This window comes from Trichomycterus rosablanca, chromosome 10 (genome assembly GCF_030014385.1).
Source record: "Trichomycterus rosablanca isolate fTriRos1 chromosome 10, fTriRos1.hap1, whole genome shotgun sequence".
Classification (NCBI taxonomy): domain Eukaryota; kingdom Metazoa; phylum Chordata; class Actinopteri; order Siluriformes; family Trichomycteridae; genus Trichomycterus; species Trichomycterus rosablanca.
The window spans coordinates 23,243,174-23,261,511 of NC_085997.1; the positions used below are offsets into that span (position 1 = coordinate 23,243,174).

An 18,338-nucleotide genomic window follows, 5' to 3' on the forward strand; every position below is an offset into this window, starting at 1 on the left:
GGTTTCCTCCCACAGTCCAAAAACATGCAGCCAGGCTAATTAGAGACACTGAATTGTCCTATAGGTACCTAGCTGCTAGGATGCATAAACCAGTGCAGTGTAGTGCTGGTCCCAAGCCCGGATAAATAGGGAGGGTTGTGTCAGGAAGGGCATCCGGAGTAAAAACTGTGCCAAATCAATAATGCGGATCACGATCCGCCGGCGACCCCTAACGGGAGCAGCCGAGGGAATAGATAGATAGAGACGGTGGTGCATAGAAACAAAGTCTCCAAAGAGCTGGGTTCTATTCTTGTCTCTAATCACCATCTTCGAGGAGTGTTCTTTTTTATTATTGTTATTTTTTTAGGGTACGTTGGTTTTTTCTGCCAAAAAAAAACATAAAGAAGGTGAACTGGCTGTTATCAACTGTCCCGAGTGACTAAGTAAAAGAGTGTGACGCCCTTTAACAGCCTGGCACCCTGGGTTCTATCTGGTATTCTTACATTATACAAGTATATTAGATAGAACCCATATATTGTTTGTGTATACTTCCACCCCCAACCTTCCAACAAAGTTCTGTATCATCACAACCTTCCCAAAGAAGCTGATTTGGGGCTCAAAGCCGAGTTATCAAAACTCACTATCAACTATATATTAATAAATAAAAAATATGGAGCCCAAATTCCTAGCACTCTTTCTTTCTGTTTTTTTATTTATATTTTTTTCCCCTCTTTTTTCCCCAATTTTTATCCCCCAGTCTAGTCGTGTCCAATTACCCCGAATGCGTCCTCTATACTGATTCGACCCTTCACCGCTGACTGAGGACACCTCCACTGATATGCGCCCCCTCCGTTACGCACAGTCAGTACAGATAGTGCATTTTTCACCTGCATGAGTCGAGTTCATATACTTGACGGGCACTGTGCATGGAGGGCCACACTCCCATCAGCATTATTCCTCAGCCCTGTGCAGGCACCATCAGTCAGCCAGCAGGGGCCGCAGTCACACCAGTTATGATGACTTATGATCCGACTTTCTTACCCCTAACCCTGAACAACAGCCAATCGTTGTTCATACTGCCACCCAGCCTAGTCGGAAAGGCAGAGCTGAGATTCAGTACGATGTATTCAAAACCCTAACTCTGGTGAGCTAGCGTACTTTACCGCTGCGCCACCTGAGCGGCCCCAGCACTCTTTCTTGATGTGAAGAGAATTTTCTGTGCTCCTATACTTTCTTTATTATAAACCTTATGTTTCCCTGTTTTCCTTTCTCTCTCCTGTTCCCCTGTCTATGACACTTTAATGCTAGATTGTCTAAATCTGGCCTGTCAGAAAGACCTCAGAAATCTCAGCCTAGACTACAGAGTCGAGTCTTGTAAGAGAATAAATCGAAACTCCCTCAAAAAAACAGATCTTTATTAAATCTAATAACCTGCCGGGAATTGCAACTCAGCAAGCACGACTCTGATTTTTTTCAGTCAGAATAATAGAATCATGTTTGTAACAGTGGTCGCAAGTGCTGATTCAGCCGGTATTGGTGATGGTGTGTGTTTTTGGGAAGAGATTAAACATTTTCAGAAGTTAATAAAGAGTACGGACATACAACATACCATATAAGACAGTGAAGCAGCTGCACTCTGAGAGATAAAAATACTAAAATATACTATTTTTGTGGCTGGGTTTGAACCCTCAAGGGGGCATACACCGATCAGGCATGACATTATGACCACATTCCTAACTGACTGGTCTGCTGCGATGCACTGTGTATTCTGACACCTTTCTATCAGAACCAGCATGAACGTCTTCAGCAATTTGAGCTACAGTAGCTCGTCTGTTGGATCGGACCACACGGGCCAGCCTTCGCTCCCTACGTGCATCAATAAGCCTTTGCCGCCCATGACCCTGTTGCCGGTTTACCACTGTTCCTTCCTTGGACAAATTTTGATAGATACTGATCACTGCAGTCCGGGAACACCCCACAAGAGCTGCAGTTTTGGAGATGCTCTGACCCTCTGTCGTCTAGCCATCACAATTTGGCCCTGTCAGACTCACTCAAATCCTTACGCTTGATCATTTTTCCTGCTTCTAACACATACATTTTGAGGATAAAATGTTCACTTGCTGCCTAATATATCCCACCCACTAACAGGTGCAGTGATGAAGAAATAATCAGTGTTATTCACTTCACCTGTCAGTGGTCATAATGTTATGCCTGGTCGGTGTAAGTAGTACTTTATGTTTTTAGTTAGTAGTTGAGGGTAACTAGGCTATTTAAAATAAGGTTAGACAAACACTATACATCCACAAACTGGATTGCACAAATTGACCAAAATGACTGCAGGCATTTTCCATATATAGTAAAAATATTCTTTGTTTTGACATTGTAGTTGTGCTGAGATGTCTAACAGGATGGTAGCACTATTTCAAAATGAACTAGGTTTGAAAGAACCAAATGTGCCATCAGATTTCAAAAATCACACCCCTCTTGCGTCACTCCTCAGACATCAGCACAGACACAGTCACTTCTGTGTACGGAAATAGCAAGCGGGAAAAAAAATGTTTACGGCCAACAAAATCAGGAATGAGTTGAACCAAAAAGTGTGTGTGTGGGTAAACCGGATGTACTCACTGGTAAACTGTTGGGTGCTGTGAGAGAGGGTGTGTTGCTGTCAGTGCCAGTTGGATCACTGTGTGTCTGTGTGGTTGTATAGATGGTGAGGGCGGCTGCATGCTCGGGCACTGGGTTTGGGCCCGTGTACTCCTGGCCAGGGTGGGCGTACTCGCCGGGCAGCCCGTTCTGAGGCGGAGGAGGAGGGTACTGCGCTGGTGCGTATGGCTGAGCCATGGCCTCTGGAGGGGCTGGTGCCTCCTGGTTACCCTGCAAAGAGAGAAAAAGGAGAAAAGAAACGAGTTTGTCAAAGAAACAAGGTTTACAAGTTATTTTTAAGCTAGTGGCACTTTTTGGCAGTTTTCCGTTTGCATAATCATGTGTATTATGTATGAAATTGGAGTTTTTGTACTTAGCAACATGCAAACTAAATAATAAAATTAATAAAAGGCAATTTAAGACCAGATGTAAATTAGCAATCACCAGAGTTTACAAAAAAGGTAACGTGATCTAATTAACACACACTGTAAGCCTAAACGGCACGGTGGCTCGGTGGGTAGCACTTTCGGGTTCGATCCCCAGGCAGGAGGTCTGGGTCCTTTCTGTTCGGAGTTTGCATGTTCTCCCCGTGTCTGAGTGGGTTTCCTTTGGGAGCTCTGTTTTCCCCACAGTCCAAAAACATGCAGTCAGGTTAATTGGAGACACTGAATTGCCCTATAGGTGAATGGGTGTGTGTGTGTGTGTGTGTATGTGTGTCTGCCCTGCGATGGACTGGCGCCCCGTCCAGGGTGTTACTGTGTGCCTTGCGCCCATTGAAAAGCTGGGATAGGCTCCAGCACCCCCGCGACCCTAATTGGATAAGTGATTAAGAAAGGGAGTGAGAGTAAGACTAAGGGGAGGCACGATGGCCTGGTGGGTAGCACGTTCACCTCACAGCAAGAAGGTCCTTGGTTCGATTCCCAGGTGGAGCGGTCTGTGTCCCTTATGTGTGAAGTTTGGACTAGCTTTGCATGTTCTCCCTGTGTGTGTGGATTTCCTCTGGGTTCTCTGGTTTCCTCCCACAGTCCAAAGACATGCAGTCAGGGTAATTGGAGATACTAAAATTCCCCTAGGTGTGAGTGTGTGTGCCTTGTGATGGACTGGTGGTCTGTCCAGGGTGTTTTCTACATTTTTCCCGGTGAACTGTACCCACCACGAATCTAAATAGGGTAAAACGATGGTCAAACGGACGATGAATGAATGTAAGCCTAAGAAAACTGAACCTATGAACTAATTTAGGCTTGCTCGTTACACCCCTACTGCCAGTGATGTTGTAAACATGCCCACTATAGCCTTTTACTTAAATATTATTTTTACTGCACAAATAAAAACATAGTGAAAAAAATTCGTTATTTTATCGTTATCGTTATTTTTTAGATGCATTGCGGGCGCAGATTGCATCCACATCAAAGCACACTTTGCACTGTTCCTTTCTGCATTTTATACATCTAGCCCTTGGTGCCATGTATCTCCTTATTTACTGTAACTAACGCAAAACACATGGCAGTACCGTCAGGGAGGATCATGCTGAACAGAAGATGACGGGAGTAATCATGAGTCTGTCTTTCTGAACTCTAATATTGCATGATAAGAGGGGAAAAAGGGGCTCTAGTTTTCCCGTTTTTCAATTGAGTTTGCTGCAGAATCTATCACTTTTACTGACAGTACGAGCAGCGCATCCGCACGCTGATTACCTGCAGGCAATGAAGATACACTGATCTTGATTAAAGAAATAGAAACCGACAGAAAACAGACAGTGATGTAAACCCTCCCGGTGTCAATCCCGCTGAGAGAGTTCCGGCATGACAAACAACCTGTAGTCCATCTATACTCCTGACTCACCATGAATAAAACAGCATGCCTTACAGCCAGCTTTAAGAAATATGTGATGCAATTTGACTTGTTTTATTACCATTGTTGTGTTGTAAGGAGCCGGAACGGATTTGTATAACATATCAAATCTCCGAGCACATTAGAGCTTTGGTCATTACGGGCCAACAAACTTTATTTTGTACCGCACTGCTCGATGGATAAGCATGGCTGGAGTGATTCTGAACTGAAATTGCTCTCCTGGCAAGCACAGTGTGAAGGATCAATTAACTAATACATTTTTGATTATAACCTTTGATTTAAATTACTGGTTTCTAACAGCATCATTTTTCATTCTGTACAGCTGCACCTTCTCGTCAAGAGCTTGTTCTCACTCTCTCCGTGTATTGGCATGTTTGTACGTTCGGTGAGTATCAAAGCTTTTGTCTTTTCTCACAGTCTGTCTTTGTCTCTGTGTATTAGCATGCTTTTTCTTTTTTTTTGTTCATTTCTTTTCAGTGTAGGGAATGAAAATGACACTTTTCTCTTTTTGGCTCTTAATTTACTCAGAGATAAACAATACATATTTTTTATTTGTATACTGAAACAAATTAGAGACAGACAAAACAATAAAACCAGTAGCAATACAATATTATAAATGTGCTAATAGGGAGTCAAGCATGTTTTTTGACTGGCTGTTGGACTATTTTCAAGAAGAGTGATGAAAGAGGCATATATGCTCAGTCTACAGACCCCTTCTTATTCACCCGTACTTCAGTGGATTTGCGCATGTGGCCAGTCTGGCGCACGGAGAGTCACGCGCTCGGACAGGCTACTAACCAGGGTCCTTAAACAACGTCAAAGACATTGCTTCCTTTTTAGTCTGGTCTTTTCCCACACAACAGACTAGTGGCCAATTTTGTCCGCTGGAGACACTGCCGATTGTGCCTGCTAGGGGGTGCCCTGGCGACCAGAGAGTCCAGAACCCCAGCACTGGTGCACTAGGGGAATATCCCGCTGTGCCACCTGGGTGTCCTATGATGATTATTATTATTATTTTGGACTATTTTGTAATAATAGGATAAAGCCACACACACACACACACACACACACACACATATATATATATATATATTACATACTGTATACTTTACATATACTTTATAGTCAGCAATGGACAATGTGGGTTGAAGGCATCTATTGGCTGTTTTTAAATGTTTCAGTAGTAAGCAATATGGTAAGTCAACACATCTGTTAATGTTACTTTCCTCTATTGCTCAGTGGTCCAGATTTTGTGTTCCTTTCACCAAGTTGTTCAGGTTTGTGCACTAGCCTTTAATATTAGAGGTTTCCCAATGGCGGTTCTGGCTCTATTTGATGGCTTTATTTTTATGTCTTTTAGTTTGTTACCAAAATACACTATAAGGCCAAGAAGTGCAAATTGTCCACGCTGTTTCATAGCCTGATACATAATGTCAAGTGAAAAATCTACTTTTTTACTCTGGCAGTTATTTGGACATGCCCTTGACTATACGGAGCACATGTGTTGACTGATGAGGGTTAATTTTGACAGCACAGAGCAGGTTTGTGTGCGCTGCTGTTTGCGTGTTTGTTTGTCGGTATGTGTTGACAGATGAGGGCAGCTCTGCGGAGCAAAGTGCTGTTGTCAGCACAGGTGCAGTCGGGTCATCAGTACAAGCGTCGCACGAGCACACGAGCATGTACGCGAACGCTTGTACACCTTGCAGGCATATAAAAAGCAGCTTGCCGAGAGTGCCTCATATCAGTAATACAAATAGGTGGAGACAGGAGCTTGACCTCTGCTAAGCTGATGGCAAAGACAGGCAATAACACAGCATATAATGTGCCAGCGCAACACGGCTTTAATAAGCCAGGGGCACTTCTAATTAATTAACCTCATTGATGAGCTGAAATGCCAGGAAGGCCTTTTGAATCAACAATGGTCCCAAACTATTCCCTGCTGGAGCGCTATAATTAACAGGTACAGCGGGCAGATGGTGAAGCTATAGATCCCAAAATAGCTGCACACATTCTTCATAACGTCAATGGAGAGATTATAGTGCTGAAATCCACTACAATGCCTGTAAGAGACACCATTCTCATTAAGAGATAATGGGTAATGAAAAGAAAAAAATCAAGTGGTAAAGGGACGCTCTGCAGAATTTTATCTCCTATTTTCTGCCCTGTCGTCTACCCACTGGCGGAGAGAACGGCAGTGGAAATCAAGAGGGCTCTTTTTTTTCTCCCCTTTCGCTTGATTGTTATTAACCTTTTTTCACTGACTAAGCAGCATTAGGCGGCAGCAGCAGGCTGCAGAAATGGGCTGAAGAGGGCTACAGTTTAATAGGAGTGGGAAGAATTGCATTAATGTAAATGTAGTGGAAACAATGAGAGGCCCGGCCATTGACATGTTGGCAAACAAATGAGACTGTCCTCTCAATTAGGGCCAATGCTCCATTATCCAAATGAAAAACCCACTCGTCCATGACTTACGAACAATGGATAAACATAAAAGGAGAGTGACTGAAACAGATAGAAAAAGAAAATAAAACACAAAGGCAGATAAAGTAAAAGAAGAGAAATAAAGACTCAGACTAACATTTTTAGTTTTACATTGCTAAAATGATTGCTGTTTTTAAAATACTGGACCAGAAAACCCTTAATAAAGTCAAGTCAAGTCAATTTTATTTGTATAGCGCTTTTTACAATGAACATTTTTTCAAAGCAACTTTACAGAATCCATGACCTACAGACCAAAAACTCCTGTTAAGCAAGCCAAGGGCAACAGTGGCAAGAAAAAACTCCCTAAAAATTACAGAAAGAAACCTTGAGAGGAACCAGACTCAGCAGGGACCCCCATCCTCCTTGGGTGGGTAAATGAACAGTTAAAAGAGGGATCACACACATAGTTGTACCCTATAAATTTAAATCTCAACTGTATAAAAAACTATCATAAAACAATAGCAGTAAATAAGCTGCAGTAAATATATTTATTTATTAGGATGTTAACGTCATGTTTTACACACTTTGGTTACATTCATGACAGAACAGGTAGTTACTCGTTATACAAGACTCATCTGTTCACAAGTTTAATGTCAAACACAGTCATGGACAATTTTGTATCTCCAATTCACCTCACTTGCATGTCCTTGGACTGTGGGAGGAAACTGGAGCTTCCAGAGGAAATGCACGCAGACATGGGAAGAACATGCAAACTCAACACAAAAAGGGGGGAGGATCGAACCCAGGACCTTCTTGCTGTGAGGCGACAGTGCTACCCACTGAGCCTGTGCCACCCCAACTGCAGTTAATAAATGAAGGTAACTGTAATCTAAACTATAGTAATAACTTCTAAATGATCTAGGTAAAGTAAGTATTTGGGCACCTGAGCATGAGCTTGTTGGACATCCTATTTGGGTGGCTGGGCACTGATCAGCCATAACATTAAAACCACCTCCTTGTTTCTACACTCAATGTCCATTTGATTAGCTCCATAATACTGACTGTAGTCCATCTGTTTCTCTACATATTTTTTTTTAACCTGCTTTCACCCTGTTTCTCGATGGTCAGGACCCCCACAGAACCACCACAGAGCAGGTATTATTTAGGTGGTGGATCATTCTCAGCACTGCAGTGACAATGACATGGCGGTGTGTTAGTGTGTGTTGTGCTAGTATGAGTGGATCAGACACAGCAGTGCTGCTGGAGTTTTAATACCGTGTCCACTCACTGTCCACTCTATTAGACACTCCTACCTAGTTGGGCCAACTTGTAGATGTAAAGTCAGAGGCGATCGCTCATCTATTGCTGCTGTTTGAGTTGGTCATCTTCTAGACCTTCATCAGTGGTCACAGGACGCTGCCCACGGGGCGCTGTTGGCTGGATATTTTTGGTTGGTGGACTATTCTCAGTCCAGCAGTGACAGTGAGGTGTTTAAAAACTCCATCAGCATTTCTGTGTCTTATCCACTCATACCAGCACAATGTTAGTGTCACTGCAGTGCTGAGAATGATCCACCACCCAAATAATAAAAAAGCAAGCAGAGAAACAGATGGACTAGAGTCAGTTATTGTAGAACTACAAAGTGATTCTATATGGTAAGTGGAGCGGATACAATGTACAGTGAGTGTAGAAAAAGGAGGTTGTTTTAATGTTATGGCTAATCGGTGTATATAGTGCATAATATTTAATAAAATACTATTTTTTTCAGGCAACGGTAATAATATCACTCACAATTGCAGACACAAACACAAGTTTATACTGAAAATCTTTTTTTACATTACATTTAATTTTAGTTAAATCTCCTGAGGTAAAATATTGGAAGTAAATCTAACATCTTTAAGAATGTATCACTCTTATTGATTGTGAAATATCAAGAGAGATTACACTTGTATTTTTCTGCACCCACAGGTGTTTACTGAATAATTTCTGCCATATATTCTAAGAAAGAAGAGAGAGAGAGAGAGGAAAATCATGAAGAAAATATATTGTAAGGTGCAGTTTAATAGCTTTTGCAGCAAAATGCAAGTTTCTCAAAAGCATTTAATTTCAAACGTTTGAATCTTACAGTAATATTGGCATAGAATGAAGCCAGGGCATTATTTGATCATGAAGCAGTAATACCTTATAACCATCCTGAGCTGGGCTCTTACCTAAAATCTGGTATCTACATGAATGGGTGATTGTGAATTCTGAATCAAAACAATGGTGGGTTTTACATGTTATACATCACTGACTATTTTCCCAGTTGAGAGTCTGGGGTGCTGAACCCTAACTTTAACATGCTCTTGTAGATGTTTTATTAATTTGACATATAAGCGTATTTTGATCTGTGACCATTCTCGGTCCCCTTCTTTCCCCCTTGTGACTCTTATTCCTTCATTCTTTTCTAATGTTGCACCTCTAAAGCAGTGGCTCAGACTCTCTGTGGTGATGTCAGAAAAAAAAAAGACTGTAGCCTGAGGAAGGTATTGTAATTCACTGAAACATTGAGCGGTATTGATGCACTTCCCTGCCTCAAAGCACAAGCAAGAGCAGAGGGCTGTCCAGGCGGTCTGAAAAACAGCACATAAAGCAGGTAGAGAGGGCACGAGTCCGGCTCTGCCAGGGCTTAGAGAAGGGGCGGGGGTTCACAAACCCATAAAGTCTGCAGAAAATGTCTGCTCCTCAACATTACATTATTATTGCTCAGTGTGTGGACTCCATCACATGAAATATTCAGAGAGGTAAATGGAAGCAAGCAACATTTTCTGAAGCCAAACTAAGTGCAAGAGAGCAGCTTCCTTTGCATCAGGTGGGCGGCGAACTGCTCAACACACTGAATACCTTCACTGCATTTTTTATTCTTACCCTGTATTTGTTTCACTTCACATTTCTAACTTTTTTTTTTTCCTAATTTTGCTTGTTCGTGCACCTGCAAAGCGTGTAATGCGCTCACTCTTTCCTAACAGCTGTGCTGCGAGCAGTCGGTTCTATTTCTACCATGCTGACCTATGATTTTCCATTTACTTTCATTCCATTTGTTTTTCACGAGGTTAAAAGAGAGTGACCTGGGAAAGCTAATGCCTGATTACTTCCCATTAGTCCAGTATGTGGTCACTGAGAGCCTGGGTGATGCCTTGAACCCATAAGTGTGCCGCACAGAGTACAGCCACTGAATTGGAATGCAATGGACCTGTCCATCATATCGGTGGACAGAAAGTGGCCGCTGTGATACGGGCATATAAGGGAGTAAGGGGTGAAAACAAAAGGGATGAGACAGAGGGGCTGTTGTTACTTAGCTTTAGAAATCTACTCTCAGTTATGTGCAGGGAAATGGAAGGCCAGTGTGGTCTTCAGAACCGAAGCACTGTCCCTACTCTACTGCATTGCTAAATAGAATTAAGCATTGTACAGATTAAACTGAGGTTAAAAAAATACTTGTAGCTTGTGCGATTAAATAAAGGGTAATTAACCCATACAGATGAGCGAGTTCGTTTGCACACATTGTCTTTTCAGCTTCAACACTTATTAATGAGGTAACCTGCAGAAATATTCCAAAACATCTGTGAGTATTTAGCACTAAAACATCTTCAGCATCATTTAATTTTAATTAATTCAAACATTTTTAAAAATAATTTTGCTCCTGAAAAGCTGTACTATGCACTTTTGAACAGGTGGAAAAGATCAGAATGAGAGGAATGTAAGTAAGCAGAATCAGTCACCAAAGAGTGTTTATTTATTAAATATTTTATAAATACACTGCTCAGGTAGTGCAGCGGTAAAACACGCTAGCACACCAGAGCTGGGATTTCGAATACATCGTATCAAATGTCACATGAACAACGATTGGCTGTTGCTCAGGGTTGGATGAGCCGGACCAGGGTTCCTCATAACTAGTGCAATTACGGCCTCTACTGGCTGATTAATGCCGCCTGTGCAGAGTTGAGGAATAATGCTGATCAGGGTGTGGCTCTCCATGCACAAGGCTGATCCGCATATGAACTCGCCTCGTGCAGGTGAAAAGAGGCAGTCAGTACTTCACACGTGTCAGAGGGGGCGTGTGTCAATTGCAAAGTTCCTCAGTCAGCAGTGGAGGGTTGTATCGGTAGAGGTGAAGCATGACACAATCAGGGTAATTGGATACGACTAGATTAGGGGACAAAATTGGGGGAAAAATTCTGAGAAAAAGAGAAAAAAAAATATGAATATCTTAAATAATGAATTTAATTACATTGCTTTGTGATTTAGATCAATATAAATTATTGAAGTTATAAATAATAATATATTATATACAAAATTATGTATATATTATAAATTATATAAAATATATTCAAAAGTCATTACAATAGTTTGGTGTCTGGATGAAATGTAGTTGTAATTATTGCACAATTATATTTTGTAAATATTATACTGTATGTCTTACTATCAATGTTTTGTTATTAGCAGTCTAAAGACACTGTAACTCCACTATTCCCCCCAAAATAGACTCTATATAGTTATATTAACTATAGATATTTTAATATCCAGGCAAATTGGGCAAATTAACATTCCTAATCTTAAAATATGTAAAACAATATTTGTAAAAAATTATGATGGATATTTTGGATCTAATTTGAGGAGAATATCCTGTTGGCTGAGTATTGGACTTTTACAAGTTAAAATGTAGTAATAATAGTAACTCTAATAAAAATGCTAATAAAATTACCTCTGTGGACAAAATAAACTGTACATAAGCTGATTGTTGTGTAATTTCATGTACCACATTTTAAATGTGTTCAGAATCATATAACATTTGGAAAACTGTCCATAGTATTTTCTTGCATACACAATGCAGACTGCTTTGCTCAGGGTTACTAGATATGTGAGGCATATCTCTCCTGAAAGGCAACCCAAAAACACAAGCAGCATTAAAAAAAGCTGATTTTTTTTCTGAATAGTTAAAGCAAAGAGTTGAAAACAATATTACATTGTTGCATTTATTATAACAAATCATATAATCAATCAAATCAAATAATCAGTAGAGCAGTTTATTGACACAAATACTTTCAATAGGTAGCGTACACGGTTCACGGAAGCAGAGAATGGGATGTTTATCATTTATAAAAGACTCTACATTGCTGCTAGTGAATGGATTCTACTATAAAAATTAGGAGGAAAGAAATCAACCGGTGGCCATGGTTTCAAAGCATTGTAACTTAATTCCACAGGGAACTTTATACCTGGTGAATTTCAATACCTCCATCTTGAAATGTTGTTATGCAATATTTTCTCCTGTGTTTAAGGTGGGTCAGCTTAGTTTATACAAAACATGACAGGTTTTGAAACCGAAACTGCGCCTAAAAAAAAAAACAGCTTTGTACATTCAGCCCTGAGAACAATACTAATACTTTTGCTTTACTGCCATTCTTAAGACTGTCTCTTATCTGAAGTTTGGATGGTGTGTGAAAGTTTCTATATGATTTGTAGTCCATACCACTTATTTTCCGGAGTGACACACAAAACACACACATCAACAAACAATTTTTAAAAAATATTACACTGTGATGTTATTTGAAATGGTAGCTAAAATAAATTCTTGCTGTACACCATATCTCAAGCTTCACCTAATAAAGCGAGACTGAGAGCCTATCAGCCCCAGAGCTCCCACGGCTAAATAAAACACATCACCAAGCCAGAGAGAGGAGAAAGAAATTGTCCTGCCTCGAGGTTTTATTTCTGATAAACTTAAATCAGGAACTGATATTTAATATAGTCTTGCACAGCTTCAGTTTTAATTCACTTAGTGCCCTTTTCTCATAGTTCTGCGGGTCCAGCGTCTGACAGTTTATAAATGTGAAAGAGAGGCAGCCTGGAGAGAGGGAGCTGAAAGGGGAGAGAAGAAAGGATCTCCATCATAGTGACTGAAGTGATGCCACAGTAAAAACATCCCCTGATCCTTGTCAACAAATTGCGCTGGTAAATGATTTCTCAGATGAGCTAAATCGCATTATCTGGCCCTCCCCGCACTCTCTGCTGAACGAGGGCCAAGTGGCCCAGTGAGTGTGCAGTAAATGAGTTTATTTCCCTTAAGAAAGGGTTGGTAAGAGGAACAGATCAGGCCTCCCATAGAATAACAGTTAACCCCTTGTGTACACAGTAGCCTGGTAGAGCCCCTTTGTATAATTTGCTGCACGAATACGCCAAAAGTATGGCTAGCAGGCAAATAAAAGACATTATAAGCTTGCCAACTTGGTTACAATAGTTAAAGAAAGTAATGTTCCTATTCCAACATGACTGCCCATTTGTCTCTCAAATAAACAGCAGAAAGCCCCGACCTCAATGCTACTAAAGACATTTGGGATGAACTAAACAAAGCTTTTCTTTATGTCCTAATAAGACCTGGCTTTGTGCTCAGGGCAACAGTCTTGCTGGAACAGGAAAGACCCTTTCCTAAACTGTTCATGTGCTTCAATCAAATCAGCAAGCATGGTTAGATAGAAGCCTTATATGGCTTCTTGTACCCCCAGCCTTAGATGGCTATGGCATGATTAAAGCTCAAACCTGATCACTGGAGGATAGTGAGTCTGTTGTGTCACATGGTTGACCCAATGTATCTGAATCCTTATAAATGAGTTCCTGAGATCAGGACAAACATCTGTGAGTATAAAGCTTTAGCAGTGGACAAGTTATCAGTTATCCAATTATGACAGAATACTATGCAAGCAACTGACGGTTAAGGGCCTTGCTCAGATGCCCAATAGTGGCAGCTTGGTAGTAGTGTAGCTAACCACTAAACTACCACTGCCCACTAAAACATTCTTCTATTTATAAATATCCATAATGTAAGATATTGCTGCTTTTAAGTTGTGGGGCTGGTTAAATAAGCTTTGCCCTGAGTCTAAAAGGTCTGAAATATTTATAATAATAGACTATATAATTCTATTAGTTCATTCATTGCCAACTTCCAGCCAGTAACAGAGTCTCACTATCCCATGGCAGCTACCCATCAGTAGTGACAAAAGACAGAACTTGTTCAGACACATGAAGCAAAGCTCCTTTTGAACTGCACCACTATTGGTCAGATAGTTAAAAAAACACACATGAATCTCTCAGATGCTTAAGATCTTGCTCTGACTGCTTTTCCCCTACATCATGTTCTTGAACTTGTGTTATGAATACCTGTAGCATCTTGAGTTTATGCTCTTCTGACAAGAAGAAAGATGTTGCGCCAATCGGATACATCCACATAAGATCAGGTCTGTTTCAGACAGGACCTAGATCTGTGTATGCTCTTCTATCAAGCATAGTAATGGCACAGATAAAGAAATAAGAAGAATTATTTTGATAAAAGCTGTTGTTTTGGGGGCATGCATGTCAAAGACGATGAAAAAAGCCTCCGAAGTGTACCGTGTACGATCCTGAGTAGGCACATAACCCGTTTGACCTAGGTGCACTTTTGAGCACTGAAGGGTGAGTATGCACAGTATGGTGTGTTAAGTTTGAGATGTTTGGAGAGTGAATTTGACAGGCGTGTAAGTGACTGTCAGAGTGCCGGCAGTGATAGAAAGCCTTCTCCATGCGCTATGACGTTAACTTGACCATATCCCTGCCTCAACATTCACGTCTGACTTATCTTACACCCCCACCCCCACACACACATACACCTACCTTTAACAGCTATTAGTGAGAACAAATCACGTCCAGTGAGTATTAAATATAAATGAATTAATTAATCTGAATGTACTACATCTAACTTGGAGCGTGAGACTCAGCTTGTGTGTAGACATTTAATGATTCACACATACACAGACAGTCCTGGCAGCCCTGGATCACTGTTTGGGTTGAGGGTTGGGAAAAGGGTGGGGGGGAGGTCAATTTGTGTATGTGTGTATGTGTGTGTGTGTTGGAAAACTGAGGTGCTGTTGGGGCCAGTCGTTATCGATCCCCACTCAGTGGAGCGCTTCCATAGCCAGGGGCCATGCGCCACGCCTCTGGACTGATTACTGAGAAGCACTTTGCTGGTGCAAATTGGATTGAAAAACCCCTCCCAACCATACTTAGGGAATACTTTCCAGGGCTCTCTCCTCCTCCAGTACCAAGCTGAGGGTCTCCACATGCCCCTGAGCATGGTGGGTACACAGTGTGTTTTTGAGTATAAATGATGAGAGCTGCACCCCAAAGGCCAGAGTCTTTTAAAATAAAGATAAGTTCAGTTTCATGAGTCAGACATGCAGTGGTATGGCTTGTCTACAGACATTTTTTAAAATATTGGTTAAAAATGTTTTTTTTTTCTCAGTTTTGCTTTTTCTATAAATTATACATTGTTGATTCATTTCAGTGGGCACAAGGCACACAAAAACACCAAGGACAAGGCATCAGTCCATCACAGATATGTTTAACATGTCTTGTTATATTTGTATTATCTTTAAAATTACACTGATCAGCCATAACATTAAAACACCTCACCGTCACTACTGGACTGGGAATAGTCCACCAACCAAAAATATCCAGCCAACAGCGCCCCGTGGGCAGCGTCCTGATGAAGGTCTAGAAGATGACCAACTCAAACAGCAGCAATAGATGAGCGATCGTCTTTGACTTTACATCTACAAGGTGGACCAACTAAGTAGGAGTGTCTAATAGAGTGGACAGTGAGTGGACACTAGGGATGTAACGATACACTCTACCCACGATGCAATACGATTCACGATACTGGGTTCACGATACGATTTTTCCCAGATTTTTTTAAACTAAATGAAATTGAAGACAAATTATGACGTTTCGTTTTATTACTTCTATTTAAAATAAAATACTGTATTTGTGCTTATATTTAATTCATCTAAATAATGAATGTCCTTTTATTTATTAGATAGGTGCAAACTATGCAAAATAAATGCTACACATTTCCCTTATTCTGTAAAAAAATATATAGCGCCCTCTTCTGTTTAAAGTGAATGTCGATTCATCTTAAATGATTAACCGATTTAAATCGCGGCACATCGATTTTTAACTGTCTTCCGGTGCACCGTTACATCCCTAGTGGACACGGTATTAAAACTCAAGCAGCGCTGCTGTGTCTGATCCACTCATACCAGCACAACACACACTAACACACCACCACCATGTCAGTGTCACTGCAGTGCTGAGAATGATCCACCACCCAAATAATACCTGCTCTGTGGTGGTCCTGTAGGGGTTCTGACCATTGAAGAACAGGGTGAAAACAGGCTAAAAAGATATGTAGAGAAACAGATGGACTACAGTCAGTAATTGTAGAACTACAAAGTGCTTTTATATGGTAAGTGGAGCTGATAAAATGGACAGTGAGTGTAGAAACAAGGAGGTGGTTTTAATGTTATGGCTGATCGGTGTATGTATTGCCCAAAAAAGTCTGCTTAGCTAAGCTATTACTGCTGCATGATCACATCAGACTTTTTCGTAAAAAATGAAAAAAGGCATACTTTTCTGGCTCAGGTGGTATGCTCAAAATTCAAACTCAATATTAGCAAATATGAGCAAAAAATTTATTTGCTTTTTTATTGTGGACAGAAAACTGAAAATATGGTTTCAAATATATCTGTATTAGTGTGGACATTATTATTTTTTTTTTTTTGTGAAAATCATATATATTCTCTTTCCAGCTGCTGACCTGTGTGTGTGGAATCTTGTGCACATTGAAAGTCTCATTGACACATCATGGATATTAAAGTGCACTGAGGAAATAAGAGATTTCCTTAGTAGATGGAATCAGAACAGAGACTAGACAACCTATAGGAGACGTATTTAAAATAAATAAATAAAAAACGGTATATAAATAAAGTCAGGAGAAAGTGGAGGTGGTGTAAATATATGTAAATGTATACACCGATCAGCCATAACATTAAAACCACCTCCTTGTTTCTACACTCACTGTCCATTTTATCTACTCTACTTATCATATAGAAGCATTGTGTAGTTCTACAATTACTGACTGTAGTCCATCTGTTTCTCTACATGCTTTTTTAACCACCTTTTACTCTGTTCTTCAATGGTCAGGATCACTACAGAGCAGGTATTATTTGGGTGGTGGGTCATTCTCAGCACTGCAGTGACACTGACATGGTGGTGGTGTGTGTTGTGCTGGTATGAGTGGATCAGACACAGAAATGCTGAGGGAGTTTTTAAACACCTCACTGTCACTGCTGGACTGAGAATAGTCCACCAACCAAAAATATTTAGCCAACAGTGCCCCGTGGGCAGTGTCCTGTGACCACTGATGAAGGTCTAGAAGATGACCAACTCAAACAGCAGCAATAGATGAGTGATCGTCTCTGACTTTACATCTACAAAGTGAAGCAACTAGGTGGGAGTGTCTAATAGAGTGGACAGTGAGTGGACACGGTTTTTTTATTTAAAAACTCCAGCAGCGCTGCTGTGTCTGATCCACTCATACCAGCACAACACACACTAACACACCACCACCATGTCATTGTCACTGCAGTGCTGAGAATGATCCACCACCCAAATAATACCTGCTCTGTGGTGGTCCTGTAGGGGTCCTGACCATCGAAGAACAAGGTGAAAACAGGCTAAAAAGATATGTAGAGAAATAGATAGACTACAGTCAGTAATTGTAGAACTACAAAGTGCTTCTATATTGTAAAATGGACAGTGAGTGTAGAAACAAGAAGGTGGTTTTAACGTTATGGCTGATCGGTGTATATATATATATTTATACAACAGGTAGTTCCGACCTTACAATCTGATTGGTTGAGAAGCGTTCTAAACGTGCTGATATTTGCAGCACGGTCTTTTCACACCACAATGGTATTACTCCACTGACGCGTTGCCATTAACGACAAGCTTACACTGTATATATATATATACAGTGGGGCCAAAAAGTATTTAGTCAGCCACTGATTGTGCAGGTTCTCCTACTTAGAAAGATGAGAGAGGTCTGTAATTTTCATCATAGGTACACTTCAACTATGAGAGACAAAATGAGAAGAAAAAATCCAGGAAATCACATTGTAGGATTTTTAAAGAATTTATTTGTAAATTATGGTGGAAAATAAGTATTTGGTCACCCACAAACAAGCAAGATTTCTGGCTCTCACAGACCTGTAACTTCTTCTTTAAGAAGCTCTTCTGTCCTCCACTCGTTACCTGTATTAATGGCACCTGTTTGACCTCGTTATCTGTATAAAAGATACCTGTCCACAGCCTCAAACAGTCAACCATGGCCAAGACCAAAGAGCTGTCAAAGGAAACCAGGAAGAAAATTGTAGACCTGCACCAGGCTGGGAAAAGTGAATCTACAATAGGCAAGCAGGTTGGTGTGAATAAATCAACTGTGGGAGCAATTGTAAGAAAATGGAAGACATACAAGACCATTGATAATCTCCCTCGATCCCATGGGGTCAAAATGATCATGAGAACGGTGA

The 18,338-nt window shown here is 40.8% G+C and overlaps 1 protein-coding gene across 1 annotated transcript in view; it reads right to left on the reverse strand.

The window, feature by feature from the left end:
- Positions 1-18,338, reverse strand: part of rbfox3a (RNA binding fox-1 homolog 3a) — a 699,121-nt gene that overhangs the window by 60,701 nt on the left and 620,082 nt on the right. Inside the window, exon 6 of the mRNA XM_063003695.1 lies at positions 2,608-2,856. Coding sequence (XP_062859765.1) covers positions 2,608-2,856 — 249 coding nt within the window. The remainder of the gene's footprint in view (positions 1-2,607; positions 2,857-18,338) is intronic.